Below are 16180 nucleotides of genomic sequence, written 5' to 3'. Positions count from 1 at the left end.
TACGATCAACACTGGATGCCACCAATAGTATCACACTACATGCAAGGGGAGACCTTCCTACTATATTGCTTGCTCGATGAAATAACAGAGCGGTACCTGTTTCAGCAAGATGTTAGGGATTGAGACATGACATCATATGAAAATTGTGGAATGCTGGGCTTTGAATGTTGACATCAGGAAGAATTATTACTAATATTCTATGTGAGAATGACGAGGGGATGCAATTACACAGTAAAGAGTCTAGCGGATTCAAACTACGAAGACATTGATATAGTTGTCATAATCATTTATTCATGCTATATCGCGGCCTATATACAGCGCCGGCCAATCCTCCCAATCTAAGCGATGAACTTGGCATTACGGAACGCGAGCTCCTTGTCGTTGTTGAGCATCAATTCCATGTATTCTATACCAGTTAGCAGCGTTTCTCGAGACATACATGGGACACTCACCAGCAAAGTTGATGCTGCCGTCATGGTTGGTGTCAAAGGCCTCCAACTGTTCCCGGGTGAAGTCTGTGCGGCCGGTGGAGTTGACGTGGGCAAGGGCGTCCTCGAAGGTCATACCGCCTGCTGCTGTTAATATCCCATCGACTCATATCTCTGTAGATACTCACGGCAGAAGTCTTGAGCCTAGGGGACAGTTAGAAGTGAGCAGATCTGGGTGTTGAGGAACACTTACCGACTTCTCGTACTTCTCCCTCAACCCATGGAGGTAGTCATAGGAGTAGTGGGCGTTCTATGAGCATCAGTAGCTGAAGCAAGGTTGATGTATGTTCTCGTACCTTAAGGTCCTGAGGCATGATGGCGGAGAATCGGAGGCTTGTGTTTTGTAGATTAGGAAGAGAGATGGAGTTGTAGATGCTAAGAGAGCAGCTGGCTCTTGACGCCTTTTATGTTCTTCGACCTGCCCATTCCATAACATTCTTCCAGTCCGATTTTGCACGATATGCGCGATAGCCATAGCCTGGCTATCACAGACGCATCTGTTGGGTGACCTCATTTGGGCATTGCAACGTACAGCATGCATCCGACGCCATTCATCACTATTCGACCAAAGTTGGATAATGCACGTTTCTCTTGATTGAGACGATGTATGGCCTAGGAGATTGGTAGATGGTGACTGCGGGGTACTCCATGGTAGCTGCATGTAGCAATGCCTGAACCTATCCGCCTGCAGCTGTTGACACCTCCATCTGCCAGAGACGATAACCCGCCAGTGTGGTGTACTGCAGAGGTAACATTCGATTGTTCAAGCGAAGACAGCGATCAACGGGTGGTATGAGCACCAGACACTGCCACGCTCAAGTTTCGTGAAACTGTAGTGGAAGCCCTTCTGGTTCGGAGGTACGACTATTCCCTGCTGCATACTACACCCAGCTATGTCGGTCACATCAGTCCCTGCACCGTGAACGCCATTGCTATCCCTGTCGATAGAATAAAGCAAGCAAGCAGCACCTTGATGGAAGCTGGGAGCATGAAAGGAAGCTGCAGCGTCGAAATTAGACTTCAGAGCAGCACATCTGGCGTATCAGGTTCATACCTGGGTTCCGAAAGCTTGCAGCTTGCTCCTGCCAGTCGACGTGGATGCCGATCGAGGGGTTGAGGATGGAGGGGCAGTGGGGAGGGGAAGTGGAAGAAGATGCCGCCGACGCGAGGCGAGACACGTTGCACTCCTTCCCACTCACCATGGATGCCCGCCCGATAAGGCTGGCCAGCACATTGCAGCCACTCCTTGGTATAATCCCGGTTTTTGAGAGTCTAGATACACTATGGCCATCGCAATCTCTTCTACATGGGTAGATGATACTCATTGGGGTGGCAGTGCGTGACGTGGATGCACTCTCAAAAATCCCGCATCGCATCGGGTTGCACTCGGACTTGTGAGATAGCTGGAAGAGTTTTGTGGTGCATTCGTCTTGAAAATCAATGCTCCATCAATTATAGTAATTACATCTAGAGGTATTCAGAGCTGTCGGATGTCACGTAATAGCTAGTGCTACCATAGTAGTTGGGTTCATGGTTTACTTTACCTCCTTGCTATCGCAAAGCCAGTGGTCATTCTGCTAGCTAGCTTCTGGCGAAATATACTACAGAAACATCTCTCGCATGTGCATGTTTGAACGACCTCAACATCCACATTATATGATTGGCAGCTTACCAGTCTGCGTCCGCCTCGAGAGAAAGGGAACCGCCAAACTCCACATCCATGTCATCTGCTCTGCGGATCCCTCGAGCAAACTCATGATTGAGCCCGCCCACTGGCGCCTCACACTGCGGACAGCGACTTTCTTCCATCGGCATCCCACATTCTCCCACCGCAAACTGGCAATCCAAGTTAGTACTCGACGAGAATTGATGGTGAAATCACATACCGGATGCCCGTTCTCACAGTAGTACCAGTGGCCTGTGCCGCTGAAATGTGCCGCCATGGCCTGGTACACTTGCCGTCTTTCTTCGCTGGTAACGCAGCTGTAGAATGTTCCGCCCTTAACTAGTCTTCTTGCTTTTTCGATATCCTCGCGGAGAGACCATAAAATTTGAGAATGGCGCAAACAAATGACATCACAGTCTTTCAGCTCTTTCAGTGCCTTTTCCCGTACCTTTGCTTCAGTGGATCCCTCGACCGGGCTACCGCGTGCTTCCTGATTGCTAAGGAACAGCACTGAGAACAGAGCATAATACGTTCGGGACTCTACCTCCTGCTGCAGAAACTTAGCCTTCTGGCAATCCCTCGCCAGAGCTTCACATCGACTCAGTAGACCACCAATCTGATTCGTTACCACTTGGGCCAGAATCATCTTTATGCGTGGGTCAATTCGCTTGTTGCTGTAGATGGTGTCAAAGTTCCAGAAGAGAACCCAGGTAAGTCGAAGTGCGAGAACGTGGCCGCGCGACTGAAACCCGGTTTGGATATACGATTTACTGTATTGGAACGGTGATGCAGGAGTGCTAGCCTTCCTCGCTGTTGCTGACGCGAGTATCTCACTGACCCTCCCAAACGGCTGCTCAGATTTTGCCACAGATTTGGTAAACTCCTTGATTTTGCTCAACAGTCTGTTTCCCCTTCCACGATAAGCCTCAACCGAGCGCTTGACCTCGTCAGCACTTCTTGTACCGACTGACTCCTGCAACCATTCAGATACAAAACCCGATCTTTCGCGCTCGATATCTTTTTCACAGACCTCAACTTCTTCCAGTAGGTGACTAAACTTCAAGCTTGCATGAGTGGCGAACTTCTTCGTTGCTTCATCGAGGAATGCTTGTTTGATGATTCTATTATAGCGATCGATATCACGAAGTGGTGCACGGCATTGAGGACACCCTTTTGGACGCCCAGACTCCAATAATCGGTGTGTAAGTTTCGGACCAAGTATCCTGCCTGTAGATGATTCCACTTCATAATGTTCAGACATCCCCATTATGCCGTCCAGTGAGGATGCTGTGTAGAAGTGACCACAGGAGAGGAATACCAATGGATCTTGGTCGATGTCGACATCTTTGTACGCCTTGAGCTCGATGAGATCAACATTCTGCTCCAGAATTTCTGGTCCACAGCATAGCCGGCAGAACCGAGGATCTGGACAACGTTCCCCACAGATACCAGGGCATTGATGCCCACAACTTGTGATTATCTTCTTGCATCGCAAATCACAAGGAATGTTGTTACATGGGACAGCACAGGGCATGCTGCACGGTTCGCGATGCTCACACCCCCACCCACATGTCTCTGCGCATGGGGGACATGGCTCGTTGCATGTCTTTGCACAACGGCTGTGCCGACAGCGCACTTCGCATGTCAAATTACAAGGCGGGCAGGGTTCACCCTGATGGCATGGTTGGCCACAGCTGTGCGAGCAAGCCGAGAATCCCCGGCCGCATGGGTTTCGGCAACGGCTATGATCAATGTGGTAGGAATCGCCCTCTATGTATCTACATTGCCAGCATAGATGTCGACAGATATGCCCGCAAGACAGGGGGCTGTCACACAGATGAAAGCAGTTCACTGCACCATCATTTTCAAAGCAGCATATCTCGACAATGTGGCCGCAGCGATCCATAGTGCGGGAAACGCGTTTAGTGCACCGCACCTTTGCGAGATCGCCAATTTGCCTGCACTCCACGGCATCCGCTAAATGCCCACAGGGGAGGCGGACATTATGGACCACCTGCAGACATTCCCCACATTGTTCATGACATTTCTTTGGACATGCATGGCCGCATTCTTTCATCCGAGTGCACAGCTCCATACATTTCACTGCTTTGTGTTGTCTTTCTGAGTGACACTTCACAGCACAGGTATGGCCGCAGTCTAGCCTTAGTCCGCATTTTTCCGCACATCCACCTTCAGGGGCATGTATGGTGAAGTCGTTCGGGCAAGAAACGTAAAACCCCTTGGACGGGTGACGATCGCAACGCAACTCAAGTCTCCGGCCAATATTAGCGCCTTTTTCCAGTAGCTGAATGACGGATGACCACATGGGTGCGGTTGACGCCGTACTTGCATCGCCAATAATATACATGCCATGTTTTGCACGGCTGGAGACCAAGTCAGCATCTATACAATGAGTATCATCCCTGTGTAATACTTGCCTAAGCAGTACGTTGATCCTGTTTGGCATCTTCAGAAACCCACAATTTCGGTATTTGTTGCTGCGAACAAGGGAGACAATAACGACACTAGCTTCTTCGCCCTGGTAGAAATTGGGTTAAACCTATCATTTGCAGATTTTTGTTATCTCCTACCTGGAAATTGTCGACCGTAGCCAATCGAACGACATCTAGGAGGCTTCCCTTCTGAGTGGCTCTCCGCTTTTCGCACCATTTCCCATGCGCAGTAGAAGTTCCACTCACTTCTAACCCCTCAGATTCAACGAGTTCATCCGAGTCCATTTCACTGATTATTAGGGTCATTTCCTTTTCCAGGACATTTCTGAGCATTCTCAACTGTCCAACATATGGCGTCAATACGGCAATCTCGCCGGGCCCATACTTGCCTTGTTGACAGAGATGTCGCACCAATGCCGTTACCATCCCAATCTCCCAAGTATTCGTCTTGCTTTGCATTGGCTCTGTAGGATCAGTCGGATCTTCCAAGTTGTCATGGTCGAGCCAATATAATCTGTGAGCAATGCCAGGTACAAGGGGATATGAGGCCATTGTAGGATGATCTTGGAGCTTCGGATATAAAGTCTCGCGGACCAGTTCAGAAATGGATGGATGCATCCGCCGTTGATGGCTCAACTGCATCACCGGAAAGCTATATTCCTGCTGGTTCTGTCCACCTCCACTAGATGTTGATTCTCCGAACCGGAAGTTCGCTAATCGCTCAAACAATGACTCATCGAGGTTGTACTTTGGATTTTCCCGTTCATAGTCCATTGATAACCTAAGGTTAGAGATGCGTGGACGTAGCTGTAAGTGATCTCCTATCAGAATAGCGTGCTGGATCGAAGGTATTAGCGCAGTGAGGACATGTGATTCAAGAACCTCTGCTGCCTCTTCACATATGAGCACCTTTGCATCGAGGTTTCGGAGTAAATCAGCATTGTTTGCTAGTTGGGTAGTAGTTACGCCTACGACCTGACAGTCGTTCAAGCGTTGCACATCCGAAATGTTGAACGCTGAGGTATATCGCTCTTTTTCTGCTGAATGAGCTTCTAGAAGTGTCAATACTCGTTGACTGATCTCTGTGAGAGCCGCCTCCTGCCAGTAACTAAGGAGACGGGTTCGCTCAGAAGCCTTGAGCGTCCAGACGTCCTCCTGCAGGAGTCGGTCAATAGAGCGCACAATATCAGCATCACTCCAGTCTCCGGGAGCATCTCCAGAAACCCACTCTTGTAATGCATTCGTGTCCGTTTGGCCAGGAGACCCCGAAATTATGCGGTTGGAGTGGGAGGGGAATCTTTTCTTTAGAACCTCAAGAACGAGACTGTGACAGCCGCTCTGAGCTTGCTTCAGGAGTTCGTCAATTCTTGAGCTTATGCTGAGTAACTTCACTCGCGAGTCATCCTTTATCCTAGGAAGACCCTTAATTCGGGGTCCAGGCTCCTGCTTTCTTATTTCCAGTGAGAGACTCTCGATGTGTGGTGAGGCACTGCGAGGGCCAATCCTGATGATATTGGTAACACCCGATTTAAGAAGCCCATCGAGAAATTGATCAAGTGCGTGAGCGGTGTAGCATCTGCGACTTACAAGTTAGTATATAGTACTGTCTGGACTAGAAGGTGGAAGATTTCACGTACACACATAGTATCGGGCCCAGATTCAGCATATCCTTGTTGTACAGCAGGCATCGAGCTAGCTGTAGCCCTACGTATGATTTTCCAGTCCCTGGGGGCCCTTGGATCAAAGCTATCTTCCGCCGTAATGCCCAGATGAGCGCATCTGCCTGGCCTTCGTCCAAATCAGTTACCCTGGAGAGGTCTGCGGAGAGCATCTTAGGATCGTGGGAAAGAGACATAGACAGTATCTGACTTGCGTCCTCAACATCGCCTTGGCCCCGGAGGCAAGAAAGGTCGAGTGATAGGTTGTTTCGGAAGTATGCAGGGGGTTGTACACTGATATTGCCAGCGTTGGTGCTACCTTCCGTCAGAGCTTCACACATTTCATGGTTATCGGTACTTGGGGCTAGCCATGCAGTAAATGGCATGCGTGCTGGGTTCTGATGTAGCACCTGAAGACATCTCAGAATACCCTCAAAAGAATTGTACGGAATGGCTGGGAATTCCACGAGTATGAGTGGTCGGGGAAAGGGATTGCTCCTCGAGAACAAAATAAGCTTCTCCAAGTCTTGAGGATTGGGTGGTCCTACTAGCCCCAGGGTAACCATGGCTCTGTTGCCATCGCTAACTACATCGTTGACATGGTCGGTCGGCCCAGAGCCCTGCTTGCTTCTTTCGATATAACTGGTCTCCCTCTTCGAGACAAGGAAGTAGATCGCGGATGTGTCGTCCACATCCTCTGCGTCTAACAAGGCCAGCAGGGTTGACCCTTTTTTTAACGCCTTTGAGTCAACCCACCACTGTTTTCGTTTTGCTGCACTTACATTTTTCAGTCTAGGAAGCTGATCAAATTCCAATTCCACTTCGATCCCTCTGAACTGCTCTGACTTTATTTGTCGAATTTCGGCTCCTGAATAAACCCGGACCGGTGTTGGCATATTGTCACGAAGAAATTTGCGCTTCAGCCGCCAGTCTGTTCCGTGGACGATAAGTTCCCATGTGTGTATGATTAATCTTATACCTTCGCGAAGGACACCAGATGTGTCTTCCCGTAGAAGGCGGAATTGACTATCGAGAAGTCGACGGATGCCCCGCTCGTGATGCATCATGGAGGAATCGGTAGCGCACCGTGCGGGGAGGAATTCAGGTCGGTCAGCATTCAGTATCTCTGATTTTGTAGGCAGGATCTGAATATCTGAGATGGCCGATTTGTCATTGTCATGACGAGGGCCAAGCTCAGACAGTTCGCCGGGGAGGTCAACAATATGCCTCGTGCTGCCTTCCGGATTGGTTCTGATGGTTTGCAAATTATCGGGCTTTTGTGATATAGAAATCGAGTCCCCCATAGCAAGGATGTCTTGAATCTTGAGTATGTTCTCGTATGCCCACTGCAAGCTGTCGTCGCCGGCCCCGGTGTCAGTGTTATCGGCATGACAGCAGTCGTAAATCCTGCCAGCAATGCTCCTGAAATCTACCTGTATTGCAGCCTCGTGGTTCAAGGTCAAAGTACTGAGAAGTACCCTCGAAACTAGAGACAACACTTTGCTTCGCGCAGCACCAAACTGGACAGAATTCTGATGTCTGCCATCGGTTTTGATCTGGGTGAGGAAGTCTGTCATTCTTGTGAAGAACCCAACTGCCCTTCGACCACCGGGACCGTATATGACATTGTAGATTGTCCCCACAGCCTTCTCAAGTATAAGTGACGATAGTAGCTCATTGTGAGAGACCAGTCGAAGGAACAATATACAGTGTGGATCAAACATAGGCTTCAGAACGCTGTAAGTCATTGCGAATGGAGTCTCAACTATCTGTCGAACTTTGCGAAGACCAGACTCGGTGGCCAGACTTTCAACAAATGTCCTGCGTGTGTCCGGTGACTCGTCGATCATAGCTAGGCCAGCTTCAAGGAAACTTTGCATTTGGGTGGCTGACAGCTCACCAGGAGAGCCAGCTAGCGATGATCCCACCCTTGAAGTAGTAGATAAAGGCCTATATTAAAAGCATCAGTGCTATGCTCTTGGCTACCCATAGAACGGATACTTACCTATTCTCACTCCGCAATGTCTTTTTGACAGGGTCAACACTTTCTGCAGGCTCGGAGGGCACCTTCTTGTCATGTCCCCGTCCCCGTCTCTTACCCTTGCTTTTCTTGGATTTTTTACCGGTCTTATTCTGCGGTGAGGTATTCTCCTGTCCTGCAACACTGTTATTGCCGCCGACGGCAACAGGGCCAGTAGTACGACGACCTTTGGGAGCTCGTTTTCTTTGCTGGGGTGTAGTAGATGTTTCCTTAGCACCCGCCATTGTGGAGCCGTTTGAGCGAAAGTCTTAGATGAACGAGAAGAGTTCAGTTAGGAGGTAGGCGACGATGATATGGCGAGATGTGTGTGAGCGAAATAAGGGAGCAGAAGTATGTAGTGGGGTCGATAAACACCACAGGCGGCGCTAAGCCTATTTGGTAAGTTGCTTCGAAAGGGAAGTGCCCGCTTATTATAGAGTGAAGAAAGTGTCGGGTGGTTTGAAAGAGGTTTCCCGGCACTTTACTTTCAAGTGTTACTATGGCTTGGTGCGTTATTTGGACTTAATGGTGGGCCTGAGGACAATGTCTGTGTACAACATGTGGTACTAGTAGAAAAGTCATTGTAAATCAAGTCATTTGGGTGTAACTGCAGACGGGGCTAATTTTCAATTTCCAATCACCTGGGAGTCAGAAGTCAAGTACATATTGATGACCCTTTTATCCTTACAATACACATAACACAGTGTTGCATGGCTTGCATATCGAGGCCCACTGGTCAAAAACAACAATGGCCAGGAAACAAAGCACAATCAGACCTTTGTGGGTGTCTTCACTGATACAATAAGCAATGTCATGCGCAGGAAAAGAAGCTGAAATCGTAAATGCGGGAGTCTTGACCCCTGGTACCGTGGTTTTAATCGGTCTTACTATTCACAAAATGCAACCTGCGAGTCTCGGGGTCTGTAACATTGTGTAGTACTCGCAGTTACAAATACGCTTGCAGCTGATCTATGAGTTATATAGACACTGGCAAATCATCGTAACAATTTCATGGCATAAACTAAGCCGGCGACTTACAGCTTACTCTGACTCGCTTACTTGGTAAGTTATTAACACCCTTTGATCATATACAAGCTATACCGCATGCTAACACCCTGGTTTGCTTTCACTACGTGGATTTCATGGAGTGCATCGCCATTGGGGAACTGTGTCGGAGGGTGTATATGTCTCCCAACTCTCTTATGGTGACTGTATGGCCATTCCCGAGCGACAGGTCGTAATGGCAATTCGGTGTAGAAATTCATGGCGACTTTGACACCTGCAGAGATGGAGCGTCTGTGGTGGTCTCCTTCGCTTATGTGGGCAGGCAGCAACAAGTTGCCGATGAGTATGTTCCTCTCTCTCTGATCACCCGTGGGCAACGGTAAAGGGTCGAATGTTTACTCAGAGGTGCACTGTTTCAAAGCCGACGAGATATGCAGAGCGAATGCATCTATTGCTGTGTCAGAACCGTATTAGTGTTGGGAGGAGGGAGAAGGGAGGAAAACCAGGCTATCAACGTGTCGAGAATAACGCAACAGAGACGCAAAGAATGTTCATAGAAAAGACCAAGCCTCTTTCCTATTCATGTTTCTGAAGGATCCAATCTCCCCAAGCGTGCACAGCGGTGGAGAGGAATTTGGATAGTATAAAGCCTTCTAACAGCTATTATCCGGGATGGATAGATTGCAATGTGTCTAATGGGCCGTCTAAATAGAGGTAATTGAAAGAAAGGTTTATACGAAACGTGAAGAAGAAACATCGCGAAAAAGTCAATTTTGATGTTTGAGATCGAGGGATGTGGACAAACAACTTTGAGAAACCCGTCAAATGAGTCTGTAGTTTCCGGGCAAATCTACTACTGGTTTCAAGATGACGATCATCAGGTTCAGAACCAGAAATCTCTCAACCACATACTGCGCCAACCAATATAAGCAGGTAGGATCACCACGGGAAAGTCAAACCACAAGAGGCTCTGCCACCAGAAATAGAAAGCATCCAGATACTTGGATGAATGTAGTCTATTCGCTTCCAAGTTTCCGAACTGAGCGATCGATTTTAAGTTTTCCATCCAACTAAAGTCAAACGTTAACTCAATCCTACTTATGGTGCGGGAGCCCACTTTTTGAGAACAATCTGCCAACAAGTGGAAGTTACCCTTTTGCGGGCATGATCATCTCTTATGAGACGCTGGATGCCACAAATAATTCGAATGGAAAAGTCTTCTGAGTAAAAGGCCTAACAAAACTGCTGGGCGTTGAGGGCTTTTGAGAGTAGATGGCAGATCATGTACCGTGCTTGTCTCTCGCCTTATGCTACTGCTACTATGGTTAATGCAGCGTGATTATGCGAATCATGTAGCATTGGCCAGCATTGCGTGACAGCCAACACGTCTGATGAATCGCTCCCTTGCGGGAGAACGAATGCTGCTGTATCCTGCGATCGGGCCGTCTGCGAGCCACTTTGCAGGGATGCAGACCTTTTTTACCCTGATGCTTGTCCACCAGAAACAAATGTGTTGAGAAATTAATTTGTTCAAGAAGATTACGATTTTGTCAACATACGAACTGAGAGACATTGAATCAAGCTGACCATAACCTGGACTTGGAATGCTACTTTGTGCAACCATCAACGATAAGAGCGCCGATCGTACCTGATGTCAGCCATACATATTCCCCAGGGCGAGACATTGCCATCATCATAAGACATATTCCTTACGCCGGACTGTCCCAGATCCTTAATGGCACTTTTGAGAGACGGAATTGCACCCAAACTACCAAGGCTATCTACTGGCGTCTCAGATCTCGTGCTACATGCCAGTGAGCGGAGCCTCGGATCCAAATCTCTTAAGCTGGCACGAAATAAAAGTGTTTGTCAACGACTTTTATCATAGGTCAATGCTAGGTGGTGAGCGAGATCCGAGGGAGCAGTAGTAGCTAAGCCAAGTACTTTGCCACTCTGTTCCCGGAAGGGGAACGGGCAGATGCGATGTCGTCTTATTGGACAGATGTGCCGCACAGGGATGGATCTATGCCCAAGTTCTTCTTGTTCACATCGTGATTTCGAGGCCAGAAGATCAGGTTGCATTTGGGCCGGATTCAGCGAAAGTAGAGGACGAATGAGCTTCCATTGTGCGGGCATAATGTCCGGCACAAATCCTGTTGCAGTTATGACAGTCATTGGGAGGCGCAATCTAAGCAATGGAGTAGGGCACGGTCTAGGAATTGGCCCATCTACCAGCATTAGTCGGGGAGCTCAGCATATGCCAGGCATCGGGGCCGACTAGCCAGCTCAGCTCATTAGAGAATGCGCCACTAGTCTCGAGGGTTTTCTGGTGTAACCGACGATGCATCTATATTAGGCAAAGTCCAGTTGCAGACCACTCATCATCCACTACTTGAATTGCCACGGAGTTAGTCCCGAGTGTCAATAGGGAGAAAAGGGATATCAACAAACGTCTCAGCTGTTACCTGAAATTTGGTTCTGTTGTGCAAGATTCCTGTGTAAGATTGAAGCAATTCCTGACTTGGAGAGAAAGTAATATCTAGGCGTCACATCAATTGATCTAGATGACCCATGGCCGGTAGAACGAGGGTTGATGATTGCGGACGTACTACCGCAATGTGTTGAGGTGAAGAGGATCGCCCAACGAGAGGACTCGAAATTGAGACTAGGCGGTGCGGGGTAGGGAGGGTGGGCCTCCGCTTAGCGTCCGGAGGGTAGCACTCGGTTGACCGTTTAGTGGCCTCTCCAACAGTTCCTCTTCGCTAACTTCCACTAGGCCTCCATTGTCTCACTTCCTCCCCCGCGGACCCTGAACTTCCGATGCGCTATCCTGCTCTTCTCCCTGTACACTTGGCGACCTGCATTAGCTAACATCCACTCACGAACAAATGAGAATCCGGGGGCGGGCCGGGTGTAGAGCCCATCGTGGCGCCACCACGCTCTGGTTCTCCTACCATCGAAGTCAAATTGATTGCTTCTCGCGATGATTACTTTGTTGCGCTGGTCAGGTGCTAGGTACTGTTTTCTCTCCGATTCTATCTACTACCATTGCTGTATTGCAACCGAACGTGCCAGCAATGACAATGATAGGGTCAGGATGTGCCAGGAAACCAGGGACTGGGAACCCTCAAGGTTCCGGCCACGCTCAAAGAGGAAAATGAGCGCCGGCCCTGCAATCAAACGCATTGGCCCAGAACAATCATTACAGTGACGATCACCAAAGCGCTTTTCAGGAACGAGCCAATTCTTGTATCATGGACCAGGCTCGACGTCTCGGTTCGAGCACGCTAATTAGGTCGACCCCAGGAATTGCAGGGAAATCTTCCCCTGGCCCACATTTTCGCCTCGGCCGCAGTTCCCTCCCATGTGAGCTCTAACCTGTCCATGGTGTATATAAAGAGGCTCACCTACGGCCATTGAGTAGATGTACAGCAGAGCCAATCTCAGCCTCAAGCACTCGTTCAGTTCTCCAGCTTTGTTTATAATAACATACCTACTACTCTTAATATCTATTCAACTACCGTCGTTATCACCGTGAAGATGAAGTTCTCCGCTGCCTTGTTCACTCTGTTGGCCACCAGTGTCATGGCCAACCCCACCAAGGTTGCTCGCGAGCCTACCCTCGTCGAGCGTGATGCTGCTTCCATCACGAGCGTCCTTTCCGACATTAACACCCAAGTTCAGTCTCTTGACTCGGCCATCAACTCTTACTCTGGAGGCGACCCCTCCAAGGTCGAGTCCGCCTCTTCCTCCTTGGTTTCGGAGATTAACTCTGGTGTCTCTACTGTCAACGGAGGATCTGAGCTCAGCGCCACTGATGCTCTCACCATCACTGGCCCCGTTCAGGACCTCACCAAGGAGGTGCAGACCACCATTGATGATCTGATTTCGAAGAAATCCGACTTCGTGTCCGCTGGGGCTGGTGCCACTGTCTACGCTCAGCTGCAGAAGCAGTACACTGCTTCCAAGAACCTGGCCGATGCCATCACCTCCAAGGTCCCGTCCTCTCTGTCTAGCATCGCTAGCTCCTTGTCTTCCGGTATCACCGACGCCATTCAGAAGGGTGTCGATGCCTACAAGGACGTGGCCACCTCGTCCGCCTCGTCCGCTAGCTCCACCTCCGAGGCCTCCAGTGCTACCTCCGCTGCCTCTGCCACCGATGCCACTACTGCTGCCACCACTGCTGCCTCCACCACTGAGAGCGCTGCTGCTTCCACCAGCTCCAGCCCCGTCATCCCTAGCTCTCCCTCCTCTGCTTCTGCCTCATCCACTCCCAGCGGCTCTGCCTCTGCCTCCGCCTCTGCTTCTCCTTCCCTCTTCACCGGTGCTGCCAGCGTGGAGCGCTTCAGCTACACTCTCGGTGGTGCTGCTGTTGCTGCTGCCATTGCCATCGCTGTCTAAGTGGGACATAACGATGGACAGCGTGAGCCATGCGACGAATAACGAGGTGAAATGGTCAAGGTCCACAACACTCCCTTTACTGCTTCAATAAAGGCAATGGACTTGCCGAATGTATATCTTACTACTGCCTCATGAGGCTTAGAACCTGTACCATTTTCGAGGCTTGGATATTTTTGTGATTTTTTTTATCATCTGTTGTTATAGCTATAATACAGTGTATTCTGGCGATGCTCGTGTCTAAAAGCAGTAATATAATTACAGAGTAGCATAATGGGTCCAATCAATCTCTCCTTTACTACCCTTATACTTCTGAAAATACCCCGAAGTTCCCTCACCCACTAGACTGTCACAACCTGGCACATTGGTGTGCGAGCCCTCCAAGGCATCCAAATCAGAAAGCCGGTCAACGCATTGCCCTTGCAGAATCACATGTAACATTACTGGTCAGCCGTAGCTACTCCCTAACCGCGATCTAATGCAGGAGACCAAAAAAGTCCCGCAGGCTACCTATTCGCAACACATTCCCGTTATGGGCAATTTTACTGCATTGTAACAGCGCTTGGAAACTTAGTTCCCAGGGTTAGTAGCAAACCCTTGATAGGGCCAACTAGCTGAAGACATCATGCACGCACCTATTCTGTTACGTTATGTCAATGCTCAATCCGTGCAACAAGGGCCGACTTGTAATTCGCGTGTAGACGCATGGCAGCTATGATAGATGTGACGGGGGAAACCACCTTAGCGTATAATGACGCCTGATTTCATAATGAGTTAGGCGCTTTTTCTGGCTTCTCGTTATGGCAATATTCTGTGGAATGAGGGTCCTTGGTCATGGTAGTTAAACTGGTGATCTTTGATGTGCCAAATACCACCCTGTGTTGAACCTAGGCGCGTGCAATTAATATATATCTTAACCTACATTGAGCTCCGACCTTGAGCAATACTGGTAACTCCGTATCCATTTCCTTAAAGATTGACGCTTCGGTTTTGCAGAGTATTATCTGTCGTCCAAGATCGTCATGAAGCTCAAAAGCAACCCCAAGATACAAATACTATGCAGAAGCTTTGGTAAGTCATCGCAGAGAGGTGTAGCTATGATGGCTCTAAACTCGGCACGCCATAGCCCATCATACCGAATTCAGCTTAGACGTTCCGCAATATCCGTCTGCCTCCCACCAGGCCTCTTTCGGTTAGCAAGTCCGCTTGGATGCCCCGATACCACCCATTCACATTGGCCTTTTGATGTCGGAGTCCGCACGGAGTGAGGCACACCAACAGTATTGTTGGCCACTAATCAGTCTAATGGAAGCGCTCTCCTTTTCCCCACTTCAGTCTATTCGATATCGAGACACAATTTGGCAGAAGCAAAATGCGCCAGGATTTATCCACACTAAAACATGATCCGACCACCGACTGGCTAACCAAAGACACGGCGCTTAGCAGAGCGTGACCATCGCTCGAGAGAAGGAGAGGCGCTTATCCTTAACCACACGGCCCCGTGATAAGGCTAGCGGTTATATAACCGGAGAACAACCTCGATTTCAGGCAGCAACATCACACCACAAGTTCTCCTCCTCTCCTTCCGCGTTCTCCCTTAATCGAACATCATGGCTCGAAAATTCCCCGTCGACTCGGCTGGCCCGGATATTGTCCGCGACTACATCATTACCACCCTAATCAGAAAGCATGAAGCGACGCCAGAATACGCAGAGAAACTGGCTACCTCCTGGCAATTAGGCCGGGTCCGGGAGCTCCGCTCCGCAACGCTAAAGCATCTGCAAGACGACTTTGGAAATGACGTTGGCTTGTGTATTTATCGCTCCATCCGAGAGGATATGCTCGAAGACTGGCAGGAAACGACTGCAGCAGCAGTCACAATTTGTTCGTTGCGCCTCGCTCACCCATCACAGTCGTCATGGAAACTAACAATGTTTCGCTCAGGGTCTGTGTCTACCGCGACGATGATCCATCTTGTGGTTGTCGGGTTGTTCATTTTACCCGAATTGGGACTTATGCAACCTTGTGGTATGTTTTCTTTCTGGTTTCGATCCAAATATTGTTACAGTCTACATCGCTGACTGTCGTCTCTGCTCGTAGAACGTATCCGCGTGGCAAAGTCGCCTGCGTCGTGGCTGTTGTTTGGTTTCGCCTGGCTCAATTATCACTACCAGAGACAGGATATCGAAGAGCCGGGTCATATATCACTCGCAGGTCCTGTAGGGCTTTTGAGTATAAGTGTGGGCCTGTATTTGTTTTCAATGTAGAGTACATGCCTTCCAGTTTTCTTTTATAATGTTTATGGAGACCGCTTGAAGTATGTTGAGGCACTCAAGGGGGGTTCTAGTTGATTGAATATGCTGTGGCGCGCATTACCTTTTTGGAGAGCAATGATTAGCATCAGTGTCTCACACACATTCAGCCACTAGCATCTAGTATAGGCATTCAGCCACTCTGAGAGCTTAAGAGTAAGATTGCATCAATCTGAGGTA

At 49.2% G+C, this 16180-nt stretch overlaps 6 protein-coding genes across 6 annotated transcripts; 2 read left to right on the top strand and 4 right to left on the bottom strand.

The window, feature by feature from the left end:
• Positions 1–338: 338 nt before the first annotated feature.
• On the bottom strand, positions 339–802 carry AKAW2_40902S (uncharacterized protein; the record flags this gene model as incomplete). The annotated part of the gene is made up of 5 exons (XM_041689282.1): positions 339–406; positions 453–569; positions 617–632; positions 682–738; positions 785–802. 5 exons carry the CDS (start codon positions 800–802, stop codon positions 339–341), a joined length of 276 nt encoding a protein of 91 aa, XP_041542982.1.
• Positions 803–1251: 449 nt separating this feature from the next.
• Positions 1252–1864, bottom strand: AKAW2_40901S (uncharacterized protein; the record flags this gene model as incomplete). The annotated part of the gene is made up of 2 exons (XM_041689281.1): positions 1252–1487; positions 1543–1864. The coding sequence occupies 2 exons, from the start codon at positions 1862–1864 to the stop codon at positions 1252–1254; spliced, it is 558 nt and encodes a 185-aa protein (XP_041542981.1).
• A 292-nt stretch (positions 1865–2156) lies between these two features.
• AKAW2_40900S (uncharacterized protein) lies at positions 2157–8530 on the bottom strand (the record flags this gene model as incomplete). The annotated part of the gene is made up of 6 exons (XM_041689280.1): positions 2157–2324; positions 2375–4538; positions 4593–4693; positions 4746–6183; positions 6245–8215; positions 8271–8530. 6 exons carry the CDS (start codon positions 8528–8530, stop codon positions 2157–2159), a joined length of 6102 nt encoding a protein of 2033 aa, XP_041542980.1.
• A 2629-nt stretch (positions 8531–11159) lies between these two features.
• Positions 11160–11528, bottom strand: AKAW2_40899S (uncharacterized protein; the record flags this gene model as incomplete). The annotated part of the gene is made up of 1 exon (XM_041689278.1): positions 11160–11528. The coding sequence occupies one exon, from the start codon at positions 11526–11528 to the stop codon at positions 11160–11162; it is 369 nt and encodes a 122-aa protein (XP_041542979.1).
• Positions 11529–12830: 1302 nt separating this feature from the next.
• AKAW2_40898A (cell wall mannoprotein 1 family protein) lies at positions 12831–13691 on the top strand (the record flags this gene model as incomplete). The annotated part of the gene is made up of 1 exon (XM_041689277.1): positions 12831–13691. The coding sequence occupies one exon, from the start codon at positions 12831–12833 to the stop codon at positions 13689–13691; it is 861 nt and encodes a 286-aa protein (XP_041542978.1).
• Positions 13692–15298: 1607 nt separating this feature from the next.
• AKAW2_40897A (uncharacterized protein) lies at positions 15299–15955 on the top strand (the record flags this gene model as incomplete). The annotated part of the gene is made up of 3 exons (XM_041689276.1): positions 15299–15572; positions 15633–15716; positions 15789–15955. 3 exons carry the CDS (start codon positions 15299–15301, stop codon positions 15953–15955), a joined length of 525 nt encoding a protein of 174 aa, XP_041542977.1.
• Positions 15956–16180: the final 225 nt, after the last annotated feature.

Source organism: Aspergillus luchuensis, chromosome 4, assembly GCF_016861625.1.
Source record: "Aspergillus luchuensis IFO 4308 DNA, chromosome 4, nearly complete sequence".
Lineage (NCBI taxonomy): Eukaryota > Fungi > Ascomycota > Eurotiomycetes > Eurotiales > Aspergillaceae > Aspergillus > Aspergillus luchuensis.
Note: the sequence above shows the minus strand (reverse complement) of the source record. Positions and strands in the feature narration are given on the sequence as shown.